At 38.7% G+C, this 22,888-nt stretch overlaps 1 protein-coding gene across 1 annotated transcript in view; it reads right to left on the bottom strand.

Moving 5' to 3' along the window:
- The window catches only part of CNTNAP2 (contactin associated protein 2), a 2,330,533-nt gene that overhangs the window by 1,631,847 nt on the left and 675,798 nt on the right, over positions 1-22,888 (bottom strand). The window contains exon 2 of the mRNA XM_070369076.1: positions 14,544-14,654. Within this exon, the coding sequence (XP_070225177.1) occupies positions 14,544-14,654 (111 nt within the window). The remainder of the gene's footprint in view (positions 1-14,543; positions 14,655-22,888) is intronic.

The following is a 22,888-nucleotide window of genomic DNA, read 5'->3' as shown; positions in this document are numbered from 1 at the left end:
CAGTAATATCCTTTTTTTTTTTTTTAACCTACCACCTCATATCATCCAAATACAGAAATAAGATTGAAGGAACATAGCTTTGAAAAGGCTAGCTTTTGAGTGTAAGGGGAAAAGAAGGGGGTGGGTTTTTAGAAATTATTATTACATGTAAATATTTAAAATAATGTCTTTATTACTCTTTGAACACTTAAAGCAAGATAACAAGCATGCAAATGAATCACATAGTCAGTATATACTCAAGAATAAAATAGAGAAATATGTCTGTTTATTTTCTTAGCCTCCAGTGGGAAAAATTTACCTGTTCTAAAACCAACTCAAAAAGTATTACAATTTTTCCTAAAGAGAAGCTCACATAGGCAAGGAAACATGTGGAGAAGAGAACAGTGAGTGATTTTTGAAATCAGAAGAGTCTGTTTCAAATTCAAATGCTCAAATCTGCTTTCTGTTAGCTGTAGCCATGGGCAAGAATATAAACTTTCTTGAATTTAAGTTTTCTTATACATAAAACAGAGCTGTATTCCTGCTAAATTCTTTCCTAGGGTTTTTTGTCAGGCCCCAAGGAGATGATGTGTGCATGCCAACAACTGTTTCTATCTGTGAGTATTTCTTCTGTGCTAGGCACAATTGTAGATGCTAGAGATGGTAGGGCTTGTGTTCCATTCACATCCAGCTTCATGGACTCAGAGAAATAAGGCTACTATCCAAAACTGTTTACTAAGTTCTGAGATAGGAAAAAAAATATATATATATATATATATATATATATATACACATATATGGCACACCTTAAAAGACCTCACTTAGCCACCAGGGATGACTTTTGGACAACTATTGAAGGACAAGCAACTTAAAAAGGGTTGATGCTATGTATGAAGAACAAGCTATATAATTAAAATCTGGAGGCCCATAAGAACTGCTGGTAAGTTAATACAGTTAAGATGTGGGCTGGCTGGGGTGGGGGCAGTGGAGAAACACTTGGCCTTCCTGGCCTCCCTGGGAAGCATTTGCTGTGGACTGCTTGCCCTTCCAAGGTGAGGAAGGGTCATCACTTCTACTCTGTCTATGTGTCCCTCCTGCCGGAACTATTCAAAGCACGGTTTAATCATTCTTTTTCTGGGAACTCTATTTGACCCTATAGGAAAGCATGGCCTTATCAAAGAAGAGGCTCCAATAATTACTTATGAATCTCTAATACCACAGAAACATGTAGACCACAGAAGCACATGGTTTTGACTTTCGCTCTCTTTAGAACACTTGAGAAGGAACCGTAGGGGAGGAAACAGCGTGTTTCATCATCTTAACAGTACAGCCTTACAGGGCTTATCTCATGTTCTAAGCATCAGTTGAAAGTAAAAAGCAAAGGAACAAAAAAAAAACTTCAATCAATAATCCTCTGATATTCATATGTGCCAGAAATTGGCTAGGGAAAAATCCACAAAACATGTGTACTTACACATCATTCACACATATGCTCTGGCACAAACCTTTTAACACAGAACAGTTCACCCTGGAGGCAGAACAGTCTACCTGGCTGCAGATGTCTGGTGACATGGAGGTAGCAGATAAAATTCAGACAAGGACCCTCTAACTGAGATAAATAGCACCACCCACCAATTTTAAAGTGGAAAAACAGGTACAAAGGAAATAAATTCCAGAAGCTACTGAGGAACAAAACAAAGCAAAATAAAAACATACAACTTGAATTCCTTGCATTGCTAAGAAAATAAAAATAGCTAAGAAAAAAAGCAAGATAAAAAGTGACCTTGGAATAAAAACCAGAATAAAGCTTTCTACAATTTGTGTTTGCATTTTAATGTTAAAGAGGCAAGAACAATAAAAGTAGACTGTTTTGAATGTCATGGTTTATTGTCAGCAATATTCATGTCAAACATATATCTTGGTTTTAAAGAAAGGAAATGAGTAAACAATGCAGCTGTGGACTGCTCATTTGCAGAGTACAGAAAGGGCAATGCACCAGCGGAGGCTGGGCTGATTTGAATTGTTATTAGTGACAGTCTTTTCAGAATTTGTATTGCAAGACGTGAATATAAAAGAGCAGGTGAGTCTCATGTTTTCATTCTTCCCATTGAAAAATGGGTGGAAAAAGTCATTAATTTGCTCAAGGTAAAAGGCAAGGGCCTATTCATTGTGATAAGCATGACCTAACCAGGTTGCTAATAGAGCTATTACTAGATTAAATCCTCCTAACTGTCTTGGAAATAACTTGGCCTCTTTTTTCTCTTATTGAATGAAATAAGGCAGGGGCGGGGGGAGACAAACAGGCAAAAAGCATGGAACGTTCTCTAATCATAGAAGGAGGAGATATTGAAAATTAATGAAGAGTCACTCATCTGTTGCAGAAGGAAGGTAATTATAGGATTTGAAGTGTATTTTTCACACGTGTGGCTGTTTGGGCCGTAATCACATTGAATGAATCCGTGCTCTTGTGCAGTGTTCCTCACTGGGCAGTGACCTTCATATGATCAGTTGATGTGAATTTCCCAGACAGTAACTTGAAGGCATGCCCTGCTCAATTCTGACCTTCCTTTCTTCCCAGAGCTACACTGTGGCAAAAAGGACTCACAGTGTATTCCTCATGGGCGAGACACAGATGAAAGGACTGATGGAACATGCTTTGGCACCCAAAGGCACCTGTTACCACGTGGATGCAGCAGCTAAAACCAAAAGCCTCATCTGTGAAAGACATATCGTGAAATACGAGGGGCATGCTTTACCAACTCAACATCATTACCTTGATGGTAACTGTTACCCATTTTAAAAGCACTGGGAGAAACCAAGGGGACCATTTCTCAATTGATCTGCATGAACACTCTACAAAACTGATATTTATATATTGACATATATATTTATATTTATATATTTATATATATATATATATATATATATATATATATATATATATTTTAGAAGTGATGATAATAGCAGTTACTATGGTCTCTTATTCTCTATTACTGTCTGGACCCCAGTTGGCTACAACAGGGACTAAATAACTTGTGAAATAATTTTTTTGAAACTGAAAAATGTTAGCAAATACCCACTCTTGATTTAACAAATTATCTCAACAGAGAAGCAGTAAGCCTCTGAAGTTTAAAGTGAATGGAAATCTACGCAATAAATATAATTCAATATACTTGTTCATTCATTCAGAAAATATTCTTTGAGAGTTGATCACAATACTGTGTTAAAGTGCTTTGGGATGATGCCAAGAATTATCTTTTAAAACAAATACTTCTGATCAGGTACGAATCATTCACATAAATTCTCCTCTTTCTTGGCAGAGATGTGGAAAGTATTAAGGTCTCTCTTTGAATAAAATTAGCAAAGAGCAAAGGGATAATTAAACATTTGATCTCTAAGCATACCACTGGCATCTATTTCGAATGGTTTAGAAAGGAAAAAATTCAACTTGTAGAAACTTTATTCCGTAAATGTTTTCTCCCAGATATCCTGACTACTTTCAAGTTATTTAGTGGGAAATACTTCTGTGCACAAAGGAAGAAGTAGTCCAGACCATGAGATTCTGTAAGTGGCTCAGGAAGTTTTAGACTGGGGAATTGTGATCGATCTTGGCTACAAGGTGACGGTGTTCAGAGATGGCAAGGTCCCAGAGATCATCTCATCCAACTTTCTCATTACAGCAGTGACATAATTAGGGAAATTAAATGAAGGGAAGAAGTAGCTCAAGGTCTCTCCAAGGGTAAAAGAGAAACCTACTTCCTCTAACTCCATAGCAACACATCCACAAAGAGATATTTAATCTGTTCATCTTCTCAAAATACTATTTAAGTGTATTTCTTTACTTCAGATGTCAAGATTTCCCACCCCACATGCCCTAAACTTTATAAGGCAAGTACCAAACAGCATGGTTTTCAATATTGTGTGGAAAGGAAAATTAGGACACATAATATAAATTTCAGTGTAGACAATTGGGTATTAATATTGTGATATAAAGAGAGTGTTAGAAAAGTAATCCCAGAGTCATTTAGAAGATGGCAGCTTATGATTTTCTCGGTGGGAAATACGCACTATGGACATGGCAAAAGAGCGACTTCCTTCAGACAATTAACATTTCTTCATTTCAAATGCCCGGAATCTAAGAACTCCCTTTCTCTGAGAATAGAATGGAAACATGTACATACCACATGTAAAAGAGACAGCAAGTGAGAATTTGCTGCGTGACACAGGGAGCTCTCAACACCTTGCTCTGTGACAACCTAGAGGGGTGGGATGGGGAGGGAGACAGGAGGGAGGTTCAGGAGGGAGGGGACATATGTGTATCTGTGGCTGATTCTTGTTGATGTGTAGCTGAGGCCAATACAATATTGTAGAGCAATCATTCTCCAATAATTGTATTTTGTTCTATACTTCTCAGTATTATACAATTATAATCTTTGATAATTAAAAAAATCTGCTAAACCAAAAATCACCGTCCATCATATTCTTATCATACAGCCTTGAAAAGCAGTATTTTTAGAAACAGTAAGTAGTGAACTCATGGGACACAACTGTAATTCCAAGCATATTAAACAAACCCTGTTGAAAACCATTGATGTACAGAATGTTTGGCTAAATTGTATAAGAGTTTCTTTCAGAGTGAGACTGTTCTGCTGGCTCTAAAGATATTTCATAATGAAGAGACTCTCTCTAGTTCTTCTAGAGAGTATCACCATACCCAGTATTTGCCTGGCTGATTTAACTGTGAAAAATGAAAGTGAAAATGTTAGTTGCTCAGTCTTGTTGGACTCTTTGCGACCCCATGGACGATAGCCTGCCAGGCTCCTCTGTCCATGGAATTCTCCAGGCAAGAATACTGGAGTGGGTTGCCATTTCCTCCTCCAGGGGATCTTCCTGACCCAGGCATCGAACTTGGGTCTCCTGCATTGCAGGCAGATTCTTTACTGTCTGAGCCACCAGGGAAGCCCATAATTGTGGAAAGGCTGTGTATATGTGTGTGTTCATAGCTTGGATTCACATCACACAACTTGGGAAACAGTACTCTATGAGAAATGCTACAAAAACCAGCATATATTTCTATAGGGAACACAAAAGAAGGTATTACAATTTCATCATTATAAAATTTTATGCCGAGCAGAAACATAGTAATATTATTTGCAAATTAAAAAGGCATGTCTAAACAAATTTATGAATCATTCTCCAGTAAACAATGCTTCCAGCATTCAGTAATTTTTCAAACACATATCAGTGATACAAATGTACACTCTATTGCACATTTAATTTTTCAAAACTCCCAGTGAAGTAGAAAATTTGATTAATATTTGAGAATTAAATTTAAAAAAATTAAAATTTAGTATGTTAGATGGCAACTCTCATTCAATTGAAAAGGCGAATATAAAGACCTACTAATATGAAGAAGACATTTCAAATATATTTTTAAAACTAGTCAGAATTTTAAAAGATGAGGGGAAAATGATATTTTTATTCTCCCTAAAGTCCAGAACAATTGTTTTTGGCTTTTCTGTGTATCTCAAAATTAATAAATATATATATATTAGATTGGATTCTATAAGATCTAATTCAAATGATATACAAATAGTAACAATAACATTGGAAAATCACAGATGTCAGTCCATTTTTACTGAAAGAATTTGAGGTCAAAAAAGTAGGGGGACATTTAAGCAGTCTAAAATTTGTGTAAAAAAAATCATGAAAAAATTTAAATGGTATTTTATTAATCTTTCAATTATTACAATATCATTTTTTATGTGATGATAGAAGAAAAAAACACATTGGGAAATACACAAAAGCTAGCAATATCTTTTTAAGGAGGCATTGTTTTTGTAATGAGATACATATTTCATGTAATCTGTGTTATAAAGTATTAATATATGTGGTACCATTTAGGTAGTTGAGGGTAATTGATCAGAAAGAGACTAATATTTAAATGCAGTACACTTTGTGTAGATTATTTAATCTTCACGATGGTTCTGCAAAATTATATATTTGATTACATTTCAGAATATAAACAGGGGCACCATATCTGTAGAATTTCCCTGGTAATACATCAGGAAGCTGAGACACAGAAAGTCAAGATAATTGACTAATACCATCCTCACCCTTGGTTGATTCTGTATTGGAATCTAGTTATGCATGGATACAGTCACTCTTTTTCCACTGCTTGGCGCCACATGAGAGCTGGCAAAATCAGCAGGGCTTTGCAAGAGAGTAATTTGAAGATGAAGAAGTATAACCTGTCCAAGAGGAATGTCAAATATCCTGAGAAGCTACCTAAGAAAAAAAGTTCTCTGGACTTATTAATTATTATTATTTCTTCTTGCTCCCAAAGATCTGATCTTAAAATGCAACCTCTCCCAGTAATACTTGGACCAAAGAATTCATATTAAAGCACAATCAATCATCAGTGAGTGGATTAAGAGAAACACTGAATAAGTGGTAGAGGCTAGAGAAGGAAAAAGAAGGGAACTGGTGGAGTGGAAGCTGAAAAATGGCCAGGAGCATGGCAAGTGGAAACTTTAGTCTACCTCATACTAAGCCTGGATGCTGTAGTCTAAGGGAAGAGCTTTCTCATATAGATTGAGTACACTACCTGATCTGGTGGATACTGACGGCCAGGCCTGGGCAATGGAGAACTGAGGAATGGATCAGAGGTTGGAGAGAGCAGCAAAGCAGCAGCAGGAGGCATTAATGGCACCAAGTCCTCATGGAATCATTGTAGCCTATTTCCTAATCCATAGTGTACCAGCTACTGTTCGGGGTTTAATTCGTTGTGACAGCTCCTTTTACTACTTAGAGCAGAAAGGGGAGAAAGAATAGAAAGAGGCAAAGGAGGGCTTTCACAAACTTAACTCAGGGACATGAGAACTGACGGTGCAACAGAGGAGATAAAGCTCCACTTTCCACGAATAGCAGGAATGAAACTCGGAAGAGCAGACAAGGTACGGTATGATGACTTGCTGAGCCACTGGGTGCTGCAAGAGGCGGTACAATATGGTAAGTGTGAGAGTGTGGACTGCAGAAGAGGTTGGCATTCTGCTAATTACCCTCTTGGCCAACAGGAAGCAGAAAAATGGCGAAAGCAATGATGGGACCAAGCTAAGGCATCAAGGCATGATAGGAATGCTTTAACTTCAGCGCTATATTTGAAGGAAAGGGAAGAGATGGACTGTGGTTCTTTTTCGGATATAAGTGTGAACCATTAAGAGGCCTGATCCAGTGGTCTTTCCAGATGACTCTTTTAGACATATTCCTCCTCAAAGTGCTCATCACTTCTATGGCCTACAAATGCAATCTGTTCTCCCTGCTGGAGGTCCTAAAGGATGTACGTGTTCTAAGTCACTTCAGGTGTGTCCAATTCTTTGCAACCCTATGGACTGTAGCCCACCAGGCTCCTCTGTCCAGGAGATTCTCCAGGCAAGAATACTGGAGTGGGTTGCCATGCCCTCCTCCAGGGGATCTTCCAACTCAGGGATCAAACCGCATCTCTTATGTCCCCTACAGTTTCAGGTGGATTCTTTACCACTAGCGCCACCTGGGAAGCCCCGCCACCATTACAAGTCTCTGCCCTTGGGTTTAAGAGAGAAGGTGACAGGTTCCTAATAGAGAAGGGATTATCTAAGAAGCAAACTTAAAAATCTTTTTTTGTTTGTTTTTTTCTCTAAAAAGAAAACATCTGAGGAGCAGAAAGCAGTTCAGTATCTACTAAGAAAAAGTAAGTGGCAAGGGGGTGAAACTCTTGAGAGTTCCTTGGACTGCAAGTGAAACTCTTGAGAGTCCCTTGGACTGCAAGGAGATCCAACCAGTGCATCCTAAAGGAGATCAGTCCTGGTTGTTCATTGGTAGGACTGATTCTGAAGCTGAAACTCCAATACTTTGGCCACCTGATGCGAAGAGCTGACTCATTTGAAAAGACCCTGATGCTGGGAAAGATTGAGGGCAGAAGGAGCAGGGGATGACAGAGGATGAGATGGTTGGATGGCATCACCGACTCAATGGACATGGGTTTGGGTGGATTCCGGGAGTTGGTGATGGACAGGGAGGCCTGGCGTGCTGCGGTTCATGGGGTCGCAAAGAGTCGGACAGGACTGAGTGACTGAACTGAACTGAAGGGGGTGAAACAGACTTGTTGCAAAATCTTCATCTCTTTTCACATTCTATCTTTGGGTTAATCCCAATGCAGCACTGATAACATTTCATGGTTTTTAACCAGGAGTTCTTTGGTAACTAGATTTATTACAATCAGCTCAGGCCAGAGGAGGTGATTATTAGAATTAGAAAGGTGAGTTTCCCAGGCTCAAGGAGAAGTGAGGCACACAGGCAGCGGAAGGGGAGTGAGACCAGGGACTTTTCTATCCTCTACCTAGACCCACGTGCCCCGGACCCTTCATCTCTTCTCTGGCATCTGCATCACTCCTGTCTGTCTTATTTATATGTGGCCTGCCATGCTTTGGGGGCTTCCCTGCTGGCTCTGCAGTAGACTCCGCCGGCAATGCAGGAGACGTGGGTTCAATCCCTGGGTTGGAAAATTTCCCTGGAGTAGGAAACAGCAGCCCACTCTAGTATCCCTGCCTAGAAAATGCCATGGACAGAGGAGCCTGGCAGGCTGCAGTCCCTGGGACTGCAAAGAGTCAGACAGGACTGAGTGACTAAACCAACACCGCCACCATGCTTTACCCAGTAGTTCTCTTGGTTCCTGAGTTTATGTTGCACAAATGAAACAGAGGTTCTGATGGCATCAGCTGAGATTGTGGGTTCTCTCTCATCACCTGTGGCTAAGTGGAAGAATGACTGTCCCTTAGGGGAAGTAGACAGTAGAAGGCATGCGGAGAAAAAACTTTGGGAGAAGAAATAGTTGGCATCTCTAATGTATTTTTTCTAACAAGGTCATTGTGAAGATCAAGGGGCATTTAGAACGTACATGAAGGCATTTTATAATCTGTAAAATACTATATAATAAGGTGATGGTTATCTCACACAAAATTCTCAAAGGTTTAATATCTGTGCTATGTTTTGGGAAGAGTCATCCATCTATTTGCTATTGAGTCAGAATGACACAAGCCTGAGAAAGCGCCAGTGAATTAAGATAAATCCAGAACACAGACCGTAAGAGGTAGATATTGTTCCAACACAAACAAAACCTCTTAAAGCAATAGGCTTCAAAAGACATGATAGAATTACAAGTGGGTTTTTTCATTTAAACATCTCGCCACCCACCCCACCCAGCTTGTTATGTTTCTGTCCCTGACACCAAGCTTGCAGCAGATGGATTTGTATCACAGGAACCCAAGAGCTAAACCCCATTCTGTAAACGTGTGTCAATCTGTCATCTGAATGTATATTTGCTTTTATACTCTGCTTTTCTATGTATTCATAAATCTAGCTCTCTAAAATGTATTTGAAGAATATCATTTAAATAAAAGATAAAACTTGAAGCAATGTTTATCAACATAATGCTTAACTGAATTTGTTCTTTTCTGTATTTGTATAATTAGTAAATTACACTCTTTCATCCTTTTCTGTTAGTATAACATCTCCCTGCTTTCAAATGGTTATGTGGCGTATAAATCAGATGATTCTTGCCAATAGTCAAGTAAGAAAACATATCTCTAGCATTTCTTGCCTCCCTGACATATTCTTTATATTTTTCTCCCTGTGGAATGCTGTGCTGGCTTTAATTTTAAGATACATAATTTTCTGCTGCATGAAAAACAAAACAATTCTCAATCAATGCTGGTCATTAGCCACTTATATCTTAAAATGAATTTCAGTCAACGTGACTCCCCTTCCAAGGGTGTCTGCATATAAAATTTATGATGGAATAAAAAATTTTGTTTTTAATTGAAAGAACCATATGTGGAATTTTTTTTTTCTTCTAGAGGAAGTAATCCTCCTCTCTGGTACTTGCTGCCTTGATCCACAGTGAGGTTATTAACCAGGGTCAAGCTAGCCCTTCACATGGGTGTCTTTTATGTATATGCACAGGAGCAGCGACATGATGAGTGCAGATATGGCCACTGTGAGACCATTTCAAACAGGTGGATAACGTGGGGTGAGCTAGGGGAGGGCATTATGGGCAACTAGGCATGTACACCACTGAGAAGCAAAAGAGGTCTCTGCGAGGTAAAATATAAGTAAATAAACATCCTCGCAGAACAAATGTTGGTAAGATGGGCCATAAGTAAGTGCTAGACTATAGCACAGACGAGGCTTTTCCCCTGTGAACTACAGCATTACATTTCTACCCCAACACATGATAATCCACTATATCAAAAATCAGAGCGAAACTGCCAAACAACTAAGAAGCCATAAACATTTTAAATAATATTTTGCTTTTGAAACAACTTTCTTATAGGAAATGCATTGTATTTATGCTTCTATTTATATACATGTGTGTCTTGGGCTTCCCTGGTGGCTCAGACAGTAAAGAATCTGCCTGCAATGCAGGAGACCCAGGTTCAATCCCTGGGTCAGGAAGATCCCCTCCAGAAAGGAGTAGCTTCCCACTCCAGTATTCTTGCCTGGAGAATCCCATGAACAGAGGAGCCTGGCGGGCCACAGTCCACAGGGTCACAGAGTCAAGCATGACTGAGCGACTAACACTAACTACTGTAGATACAGATGCATACATTCTAGAAACTATAAAGAAACCTGTTAAAAAGAAGATGAAGACATTACTCAAATGCCATCTTCCAGGTTAAAAAAGAAAGTTAACATTTTAGAAGTTTAATTTTAGATACCTTACTTTACATATATGAGTAGATAAACACCTCTAAATAATTCAAAGTGGCATCCTGTACTATTTTTAAAGCAAAAATATTTTAATGTAACTTTACTTGAATGAAAGCAACAATAAAAATATTGATGTTTCTTCAAAAACACAAAAACAAAATAAATCTGCACTTAAAAGTTATAGCATCCAGTGGCCTCCTGCTCTGAAAGTTTGGGGAGAAAAAGCATATATCTAATCCCATAGTTTGGTATTTAATATTTTAGATTCCACATCTGTAACATTTATGCTCTTTCTACAACTGTAATTCCTAGTTGTCTTGTTGTTCAGTTGCTAAGTTGAGACTGACTCTTTGCGACCCCAGAGACTGCAGCACACCAGGCTTCACTGTCCTTCACTATCCCCTGGAGTTTGCTCCGATTCATACCCACTGAGTCGGTGATGCTCTCTAACCATCTCATCCTCTCCTGCCCCCTCCCTTTTGGCTTCAATCTTTCTCAGCATCAGGTCTTTTGCAGTGAGTTGACGATTTGCATCAGGTGGCCAAAGGATTGGAGCTTCCACCTAAGCATCAGCCCTTCCAATGAACATTCAGAGTTGATTTCCTTTAGGATTGACTGGTTGATCTCTGCTGTCTAAGGGACTCTCAAGAGTCTTCTCCAATACCAATGTAGTCATGATCTTATATTTAAATGATTCATTGCTCAGTACCCATCATTGGACCATGGTTTCTTTATTCTTTTTTTTCACTCATCTCACTGTTGGTTGGGTTGTTTCATTTGTATGCCCAAAGAAGTCACACTCTTGACATAACTTGACTTGCTCAAATTCACTAGGTATAACATTTCATCGGTATTCTTTTCCCACAGAACTTCCTAAAAAAATATTTTGAGATTCTGCTTCCTTTCATTAAAGTTACTTTTGATCTTTCAACATCATGATACTTCTTTTAGGGAATATCACATCCTCTTGATATCAGGAGGTATATGTACGATTTCTTTTCCCTTTTATATGTTGTCCCACATTTATTAGTACTGGACTGGTCGGCATCATAATTATGAATTTGGGTATGGCAAGTTTTCTGTTTTTTTTTTGGGGGGGGGGCTTGGTTTAGTTTTAGTTAATTTAATGGAAAAGGAATACATTAAATTTTTCATTATTTGACATATTGAAGGAAAATTTTTGAAAACTTGTTTAGTAGCTCAGTTGTGTCTGACTCTTTGCGACCCCATGGACTGTAGCCTGCCAGGCTCTTCTGTCCATGGAATTCTCCAGGCAAGAATACTGGAGAGGGTTGTCATTTCCTGCTCCAGGGGATCTTCCTGACCCAGAGATGGAACCCACATCTCCTGCCCTGGCAGGCGAGTTCTTTATCACTAGCACCACCTGCTGCTGCTAAGTCGCTTCAGTCGTGTCCGACTCTGTGCGACCCCATAGAGGGCAGCCCACCAGGCTTCCCCGTCCCTGGGATTCTCCAGGCGAGAACACTGGAGTGGGTTGCCATTTCCTTCTCCAATGCGTGAAAGTGAAGTCGCTCAGTCGTGTCCGACCCCTAGCGACCCCATGAACTGCAGCCTACCAGGCTCCTCCGTCCATGGGATTTTCCAGGCAAGAGTACTGGAGTGGGCTGCCATTGCCTTCTCTGAGCGCCACCTGGGAAGCCCTAATCACATAATAAAAAGAATAACTACACAGACACAGAGAACTCTTTGATGGTTCCCAGAGGCAGGGTGTTGAGAGTTAAGTAAAATGAGTGAAGGGAGTCAAAAGGTATGAATTTCCAGTTATAAAATAAGTCTTGAGGATATAATATGCAGTATGCTGACTATAGTTAACAATAATGTCCTACATATGTGAAAGCTATGAAGAAACTAGACCTTAAAGTCCTCACTGCAAGAAAAAATGTTTGTAACTGTGCATAGTGATGGGTGTTAACTAGGCTTACTGTGGTGATCACTTTGCAATACATACAAATCTGCATACATGAAATCATTATGCTGTGCATTTGAAACGAACATAATGTTACGTCAATTACACCACAATTTTAAAAAACAGCACACTGAAAAAAAAATAGCTGATGAATACCACTTTTAAATCAAAGCTGTATATATATATATATATATATTTTTATATATATTTGAAATTTATATTCCTCTGTCTTTACCTGTCGGAGAAGGTGATGGCACCCTACTCCAGTACTCTTGCCTGGAAAATCCCATGGACGGAGGAGCCTGGTGGGCTTCAGTCCATGGGGTCACGAAGAGTCGAACACGACTGAGCGACTTCCTTTTCACTTTCATGCATTGGAGAAGGAAATGGCAACCCACTCCAGTGTTCTTGCCTGGAGAATCCCAGGGATGGGGGAGCCTGGTGAGCTGCCGTCTATGGGGTCACACAGAGTCGGACACGACTAAAGTGACTTAGCAATCTTTACCTGTGTGATCTCTTTCACCAATTGTTTTCTGATTATGATAACTTTATACTTTCAGGAATTTCTGTATATATATATATATTATTCTATTTTTTCCTTATGTATTTTTTTCTCCCTTTTTTCTGATTCTCTCTGATATTTTTTTCTCTCTTTGCTGACATGTTTTCTTTCTTCCCATCTTCTTTTTCCTCCCCCTTTGGGCTTTCTCCAATTTTCTTTTTTCAACCTTTGTTTTTGCTTTTTCTTTCCCTGTTTTCCTTTCTTCTTTAATTTTTCACATTTTTTTCCTGAATTTGTTATGATTTAAGCTTAGCATCTCCTGTTTTATTGAATAAAAATTATGGCCTCTCTCAGTTAATACATATTTATCTAAGAAAATACTGTATCTTTCCAAGTTGTCATTCATTGATATTTATACCAGAATTTCTTTGAAGTAAAAGAATTTTAGGTTTCTGTTCTTAATTATCTTCTTTTACCTTCTATTAGCTGCTGTCCATTTTGAAATCATCATTTACTAATTATAATGGTACTATGACTTTAAAGTCTAAAAGTAAAATTTTAGCTGCAAATATACACATTTTTTCACATGACTTTAATAACAAAGCTAAATTCTGGGCAATAGGGGAGAAACTGCAAAGAGTCATAATTTTTCATCCTGCATTTTCAATAGAAACTAAATGTGTACATTAATAAAAGGAGAAAAAGCAGTTAATACAAAGTATTCTTCCTCATGCATGGTACACATATTTGGAACCTATTCTTTTTAACATCTTTCTAAAGGATTTTCTGATTAACAAGCATTTCCTTAACTCAGAATTTTTATGTCATTTTGAATTCATTATCATATAAACTCCAAAAATTCTTCCTCTTCATTTTACCATCTCCTATTTGCAGCTTTTTTTTTTTTTTTCTATATCACTCCACAATGGTTGTTGCTGTTTAGTAGCTCAGTTGTGTCTGACTCTTTGTGACCCCATGGACTAAGCCCACTGTCCATGGGATTTCCCAGGCAATAATACTGGAGTGGTTTGCCATTTCCTTCTCCAGAGAATCTTTCCAACTAAAGGATCGAACCCACATCTCCTGCATTAGCGGGCAGATTCTTGACCATTAGGGCCACCTGGGAAGCCCTCCAGAGTGGCTACAAAAAAATTCTTCCTCTTTAATACATCATCTGTTATTTCCAGCCCAATTTTATCGATATCATTCCAAAATAGTGGCTATGAAACAGGCTTATAGGAAGTGTCTGTGACTGTCAACAGAAGTGGGAAGAATGATTTTGGTTGCCAGCCACTTAGCTGTTGTACAATAAAATATACTTTAAAAATGCTGCGTAAATATAATATGTTCTTACATAACACATTTGTTGACAAATGAAATTTGCCTTACCCCCTCGCTTGTTGATCTTGGCATAGCCAGGTGAATAGCTCCCAGACATGGAGGATGAGCTGCTGAAAGCTGCATGGTGTAGTCCAGACACAAGGGGCTCATCACATTTTTCTGAAAAGAAAAGAAAGCCAGATTTAATAAAGACTGAATGATCACTGGCATATTTTTTGTTAAAAATCACTATTGACTACAATGAAAATTTCAAGATACATGATATATATAGCAAACAATTATAATTTATACAACTTAACACTGATGATTCTAATGAACCCTAACACAATTTCAATAGCCTTCTGATTTTCAAGTTATAACTATGATAAAGTTATATATCATATTATTATTCCAAAAGACTTCAATGCAGGCCTGCTATCTCAGAATCATGAATAAAGTTGTGGCTGGTTATTTAACAAGATTTGGGATTTGGGGGTCTTGTCAAAATCTTCAGTTATTTATTCACTCTAAGGATGCAGGGTTAGAAATATGAGCTTGGAGGAGGGAAGACCAGGAGGAATAATATTCAAACTAAAAAATTAGGAAGGAGGTACCATTAAGAAAGAACACAAGATAACCACCAACACGAAAGCCCTGCTGTCTAAAATATTAGTCAGTTCTCATTATACTTGACCAATGAACTGCACTGGAGTTCTAATTTTCACTTGGCTTCTGCACTGGCATGAACTATTTTCCCCCCTCCTTCTTTACTACTGCTGACTCTCCCATTCCACTTTGATGGCTGGTTCTCACCTTCCTAGTGTCTATATATGTTAAAGTGCCCAGGACTCAACCCTTGGCGCTCTTCTCTGCATCCTCTTGGTCTCTGGGAGACTGCATCAAGTGCTATGTCTTGTCATGCTGGAGTATCCCCAATCCTACCACCTCACTTTGCCTGATCCCCTGGTCCAGGCAGTCATCAGCCGTCACCGCTGTGAATGCACAGTCTTCCTTCCTCCTCCTTTGCCATAGTCCTTCTGTACACAGCAGCCGAAAGGGCAGTTTAAAAGTACACAGGTGGGTAAGATAGTTATTGCACTCAAAATATCCTCTGGCTCCTGCTCTCAAGTCACTTGGAATGAAGTCCAAGGTCCCCCAATGGCCCACAGCAGCCTCTGCACTGGTCACATCCTCCAGCATCGTTGTCCTTTACCGTCCAGCCACCCTTTCCTTCTGACTGCAACTACAGACCTGCTCCTGCCAGGACCTTTGCTGTCACTCTTCCGACGACCTCAAGGCTCATCCCTCACCTCCCCCACGCTCTGTTTAGTGTTATCTCTCACAGTGCAGACAAGTTTTCCCAGTCCACCCAGCTATACAAGTACTCACTGCCCTCACTCTCTGTACCACGCCTTGCTCTATTTTCCTTCATCGCATTTACAGCCATCTGATATGTTGTGTTTTCATGCATTCAATTGTTTGATTGCTTTTCTCTCGCATGACATTAGAAGCTCCATGGAAATAAAAGTTTTGAGAGTTCACTTAATGCTTCCTTTCCAATGATCTGAATAGCACCTGGCACTTGGCATACACTCTAATGACATTTGTAGAAGGAAGGAAGCAAGGGAGGGAGGGAGGAAGATGGGGAGGGAGAGAAGGAGAGAGAAAGGGAGGATGGAAGGAAGGGAGGAAGGAAAAACAAAGACAACTAAACTTGACAAAGAGTCTCAAAGCATGATGCTACATTACAACATGACATAGCACCTAAGTTTTAGAGAGAAGGTCCTAAATCCCCAACAAGTGTTTACATGTGCTCAGTATTTTGTTTAATATGACACAGAACTACACTGTATATTCTAAATGACTTCTCTCTCAGATATTCATATACAGGGGAAAAACAAAAAACTAGCAATAGAAGGAATGAACTAGTTTTCTTGAAAAGTCATTCAAGTGGAGTGAAGTCCCCAATGATCCTGGGGAAATGAATTCATTTTCATTATCTCACCACTTGAGTGTGTACAAAACTGAAGTTAAGAGGAACACATCCATCCTTGTAAAACATAGTTAGATTTCTTACTTTTCTCAGTTATGCTGCGAGTGCCTCTGAGCAATGTGGCATGTGTGTGTGAATATATTTCCCAGAAAGTTAAATGTAAATGACTGAAAAGAGGAACATAACATTTATTTTAAAAGTATCAGTTTACAAAGTGAGGATCCACAGTGAAGGGTTTCATATTAATTGTTTAAAAACTTACTATTATTTTAGCTGCCGTTGATCACACACATAAAACCCTGATTTTCTAACTTCTGTCTCAGTCTAACTTTGTACAACTTTTTGATGTAAGTTCTGCATTGAATTTTAACGAGCAACTATTACTTCAGAATTTTCCATTATTTTAAAAATGTGCTAATGTTTGCTCATGTTTATTTTATTCACTCAAATAAAACAAAATTTTATGACATATAGACACTATTCTATACAAAATACACAACCAATAACCAACAAGGACCTATTTTACAGCACAGAGAACTACACTCAATCTTTTGTAAGAACCTATAAGGGAAAAGAATCTGAAAAAGATTCCAAAACACTTTGCGGTAACCTGAAATCAACTACACTTCAATAAAATATAAACTAGATTTTAAAAAATTTAAAGAAGAACCTATGTTGTATCAGACACAGGAAATGCAGCAGTAGATGAAACAGTGCTCCTGTCTTCACGTAATTTATGTTTCAGTAGAAACTAAAATCTAACTAGAACAAAAACAAACATGTAAAAACTTGAATTAATAGGATGAATTCATAGGATGGGATGGTGATAAAAACTGCCAAGACACCCTAAATATGAAAGAGGGGCTGGGAGTCTGTGTGTAGGGCGGAGGTTGAGAGAGTTGTAGGCTTCGGGTGCCTAGCCAAGAAAAGTCTCTTTGACTGGGTAACATCTGCATAGTAACCTAAGGAAAAGAGGACATATGCTGTGACAGAGCTCAACAGGACCATGCCAGGAAAAACCTTCTGTCCAAACCTGCTCAGTAGGACTAACCTGATACTCCTTGGAGAAGGAAATGGCCACCCACACCAGTATTCTTACCTGGGAAATCCCATGGGCAGAGGAGCCTGGCTATAGTCCATGGGGTTGCAAAGAGTCACAACTAAACAACAATACCTGATAATAAGGAATAATACATTATCCAAAATTCAGTATTCACTGAATATATAGCTCCATGTTACACATGGTAAATAATGAAAATGAAGTTGAATAATCAAGTGATCCATTTAACTTGCTTAAATTTAGAACTTAAATACAGCACTTTATAAAATCCGAGGATAGTTTATCCATATTAGTTATTTTCTTTAAATTTGATTTTCATAACAAATTAATCTTTATACCAAATTAAATTTTTTCACTAATTTTAAAGACTCATATAAATCAGAATAACAAAATTAGTGTAAAACAGGGATCAAGAAAGATAAGAACAGATAAAAGATTATTTTTAAAAAGTACTATAGAATTATTATAATAATTTAAGGATCAGATATCTTACAATAATCTAAGTTGAGACAAAATCTATAACTGCATAATTAAGCAAGAAAAATGCCACATGAATTATATGTTCTCCTGAAAGACGGTAGTCACAAACATTTATTATTATCTTATTCTCTGCTTTGCCCTGTTCTAATCACTTTGGGCAATAAAACATCTATCTATGTATCTATTTCCCATTCTCTCATGAGCAGTAACAATATATGGACCCACATAAAGTAATTAAACATGAAACAAGAAAATAATACCAGTCTGTAATTCAATGCTGACTAGAACATAATCAAATCCTGAAAGTAACAAGTAAATTAAAAATACATGACTGTGGTTTAGGTGAACTTGTCACTCCTGGCTTTCTCCTGTGTGTGACCTTGAGTACGTCAGTCAACCCCCTTTCTACAGATGAAAGTGTGAAAGTGTTAGTCACTCAGTCGTGTCCAACTCTTAGCAACTCCATGGACTGTAGCCGGCCAGGTTCCTGTCTCCATGAGATTCTCCAGGCAAGAATACTGGAGTGGGCTGCTGTTCCTTTCTCCAGAAGATCTTCCCAACCCAGGGATCGAACCAGAGTCTCCCACATTACAGGCAGATTCTTTACCATCTGAGCCACCCTGACTCACACATAATATGAAGAAATTAGCTAAATTTCTCTCAAACTCTAATACCCTTGAGCACTATCAAGGACAAGAGTCCACAACTGTGTCCCCCAGACCAAATCTGGCCCGCTGCTCGCTTTTGTTAAGTAAAGCTGTGCTGGGCCACACCCCCATTCACTCATTTATGTCTGCATTCACATCTCAGCAGAATGTCACAAAAAGAGACCACACAGCCTCTGAAGCTAAAGGATTTACTATCTGACCTTTTACAGAGAAAGTTTTCTAACCTCTGGTTCAATATAATGAATATTCCATGTATCCACAAAGAAGAATGATTAACGATCACTTATGGTAACAGGTAACACAAATAAGACCTGAAGAATTGAGAGGACATAGATGAAGAGGGTTAAGACCACTATAGAGACAGGAGAAGTTTTAAAGCTACAATGAGGATGAAATTTCCCCGTGATGGCTGTAGCTACACTCCACATGTGCCCATATTGCCAGACTGACTATTAGGATGAATGATCCACTTTTATCTCCAACTGTAATAATAGTTATTACACCTTCCATCTTCCAAAGAGTCTGACTGCTTGTTGTTCTAGAGCATGCGTCTCAATACTCTGAAGACATTAAACATTAGAAAATCAAACAGATCCCTGGAGAAAGTTAGTATTTTTATACTAGTGGTAATTGTAGTAGAGAAAGAGGGAGAATGCTAACATTTGAAATAATTTAGTATTTCTATAATTTATACTGGGATGTCTTCCAAAACTACAGCCACATAGTCATGGCAAATATTTGGTCTCCAGTGTATTTCCCTTCCAGGGAATCCTGGATGAAAACTAGAAGAGCAGATGGGCCTTGAGTTTTATTTTCACACAATTTCAGTCAATCAGGAAGGCAGACTAGCTGTAAGAATTCTGTATGAATTCAAGCTGGAACAGAGGAAGTGATTGGCAAAGCGAGACGAAATGGCTGTGGCCCTTCACCTCCAAGAGCGTGGCTGAGAGTCATATTTCTTGGCAAGGGGGATGGACGGCAAGTTCACGAGGTCAGAGGACTTCAGAACATATGTCACTGACATCAGAGTAGCATTCAAAGGTTATCTCTGATTAAGAAATAATGTTGGAAAACGTTCACCACATCTTTTAAAACCACAGCACTTACAATATATGTTTTATATCACACATTTGGAAATACAAGTAAATACCCAGAAAATAAGAATGGCAAAGAATGGCAAAAATAGCAAAAATGCTACTAGAATGGAAATCCTATTTTTTTAAATTTTTATTGGAGTTACTTTACAACGTTGATTAGATTCTACTGTACAGCAAAGTGAATCAGTTACACGTATATCCCCTCTTTTTTGAATTTCCTTCCCGTTCAGGTCCCCACAGAGCATTGAGTAGTGTTCCCTGCGCTGTACAGTCGGTTCTCATTAATTATCTATTTTATACATATCAGTATCATATATCGTATCATATCAATACATCATATCTATCCCTACCTCAATCTATCCCATGCCCTCTTCTCCCTTTGTTATCCATATTTGTATCCCTTTGTATCCATATCCATAATGTATCCATACATTCTAGAAACATTTGATTCAAACTCAGGAAAAAAAAAAGCACTGTAAAACACATATTCTCAAGGGAATACATCATAAAAATGTTCTCTTTATTTCCTGTGCATTCAACTCCTGACTTTTGAATCTAGAACTACATGATCATCAGCCTCAGGTTTTATGACTCCATTGTCAGGGCAAAGTTAAGAGGCCAGACCTCCCCCTAAAGTCTTCTGTTTCCGATCAGTAGCCTCCTGCCTGGCTCCTTCTGGCCAAAACTATCTCTAATTGCAAGCTGAGTGGTCATGGTCATTTCCTTCCCTGGCTCCCCTAACAGCATCTCAGTTCCTCCCAGAGATGGCCTGTCTTTCCTGTGGCAATGCTCATTTCAAGGCCTATAGGCCCACCTCAGTGGGTGCTACAGGGCTGCATGATGCCTCCCACTCCTGACTTTCCTTCTTTTCTTCCTGCTCCCCATGCTGTCCAGCTACAGCCAGTCGGTGTCCTTCTCAGCTGAGTCTACAATTGCCTGAGTCTCCAGCCACTCACTGTTAACCATGTTATCCTCTGTGCCATTTCCCTGACTTCTTGGATAAAGCATGCTTTGGCTACATTGTTTCATAGACAGTGGAAAATTCTTTGGACAATAAGGTGCTATTTCTTATCTAGCCTCAGTTCAGTTCAGTCGCTCAATCGTGTCCGACTCTTTGAGACCCCATGAATCGCAGCACGCCAGGCCTCCCTGTCCATCACCAACTCCCGAAGTTTACTCAGACTCACGTCCATCGAGTCAGTGATGCCATCCAGCCATCTCATCCTCTGTCGTCCCCTTCTCCTCCTGCCCCCAGTCCCTCCCAGCATCAGAGTCTTTTCCAATGAGTCAACTCTTCTCATGAGGTGGCCAAAGTACTGGAGTTTCAGCTTTAGCATCATTCCTTCCAAAGAAATCCCAGGGCTGATCTCCTTCAGAATGGACTGGTTGGATCTCCTTGCAGTCCAAGGGACTCTCAAGAGTCTTCTCCAACACAACAGTTCAAAAGCATCAATTCTTCGGCGCTCAGCCTTCTTCACAGTCCAACTCTCACATCCATACATGACCACAGGAAAAACCACAGCCTTGACTAGATGGACCTTTGTTGGCAAAGTAATATCTCTGCTTTTGAATATGCTATCTAGGTTGGTCATAACTTTCCTTCCAAGGAGTAAGCGTCTTTTAATTTCATGACTGCAGTCACCATCTGCAATGATTTTGGAGTGGATAGTTTTAGGATTTGGATGAAAAAGAGACCAACGCCACAACTCAGGTGTGTTTCCTGAGGAATCACTGAGATTAATATAGTCCTGTAAATGCTTCACAAATTATAAGGAATGTCAGTTTCCACACTCAGATCAAACAAAGGCTGGAATGGGATCTAGCACTGCTTTAGAGACTGTATTCCCAAGACTATGATTCCATATGTGCGTGTGTATGTTTTAAATATTCATCTCAATAAAGAGGAGAGAAGAGGAAAGGGAGGAAGGGAGGTAGGGAGGAAAGGAGGAAGGAGGAGAGAAAAATGAGAGAAAAAATGAGAGAAAGAAAACAAGAAAGAAAAAGGAAGAAAGGCACAGCACTAACAATAACTTCACAATCTGTTTCTCCACATCTAAGACAGGCCAACTATTTTTATTCCCTGTAAACGTAGGTCACTGGTTCCAGAAGTCTTTGTTTTGATGCACTTAGAAACATGGTGCTTTGTCTTCTTTCCTCAGCACACATTCCTTGCATAGGTTCTGTATTTTTCACCTCAGAACTTTGCTAACTTTAGCATTCTATTAAAAAACCCAAACAAACTGAGCTCATTTCCATATGCCATCTGTGGAAATCCCATACCCCACTTACTTTTCTCTATGGAAAAGGTGTAATTCTACCTGGGAGCCAAATGTCTTTGAATTGAATAATGTACATATACATTTTGATGTTTAAATACTGTATTACTCCTTGAATGTATGGCCAGTACCAGAAATTGAAACATGACATGCTCTTCCGGTATATTTTATAACTTTTTGTAAGTTCAGTTATTTTAACTTAATCTGATCTAATAAATAATTTCTAGGATAGTTGTGATTTGCAGAGATTAGTATTAGACTGAGGTTTTCCCAATATTAGCACATGGAAGAGAGCATGCTCTTTACAATAAAAAAAAAAATGATATTTTATTCCTAGGGGTATGAATTTGGATGACTAAGTTCCATCTTATCCAGAGTGTCTTCAGATTTTTTTTTTTTTCATTATTTCAAATGGCCATTTCTAATTTTGGATAAGTTTTTCTATGATTTCCTACGTCATAGCAATAGAAAGTCAATTGTTTTAAAAATCAGTAGTATAGGAGAATTCTGGAAAAAATGTTTGCTCTTCCTTAGGGCAAAATACTGATGACTCCAACTCAACTTTAATTTTATATATCTTCATTTTCATCATAATTTCCTCCCATACTTTTTATGATTCATACCTTGCTTTGTGTACTTTTTGCTCAAACATCCCTGGCCTACTCTTTGTCACTGGAAATAAGATTTTTTTTTTTGCCTGATCTTATAAAATTCCATACAATACAGAGAAAGAAAGGATTTTCACAATCCACAGAAGTAATCACTCTTACTAGTTTTCACATACACACACACACACACACACACACTCACTACATTTGATACAAAACGTATGTTTAAGTG

This window comes from Bos mutus, chromosome 4 (genome assembly GCF_027580195.1).
Source record: "Bos mutus isolate GX-2022 chromosome 4, NWIPB_WYAK_1.1, whole genome shotgun sequence".
Classification (NCBI taxonomy): domain Eukaryota; kingdom Metazoa; phylum Chordata; class Mammalia; order Artiodactyla; family Bovidae; genus Bos; species Bos mutus.
Note: the sequence above shows the minus strand (reverse complement) of the source record. Positions and strands in the feature narration are given on the sequence as shown.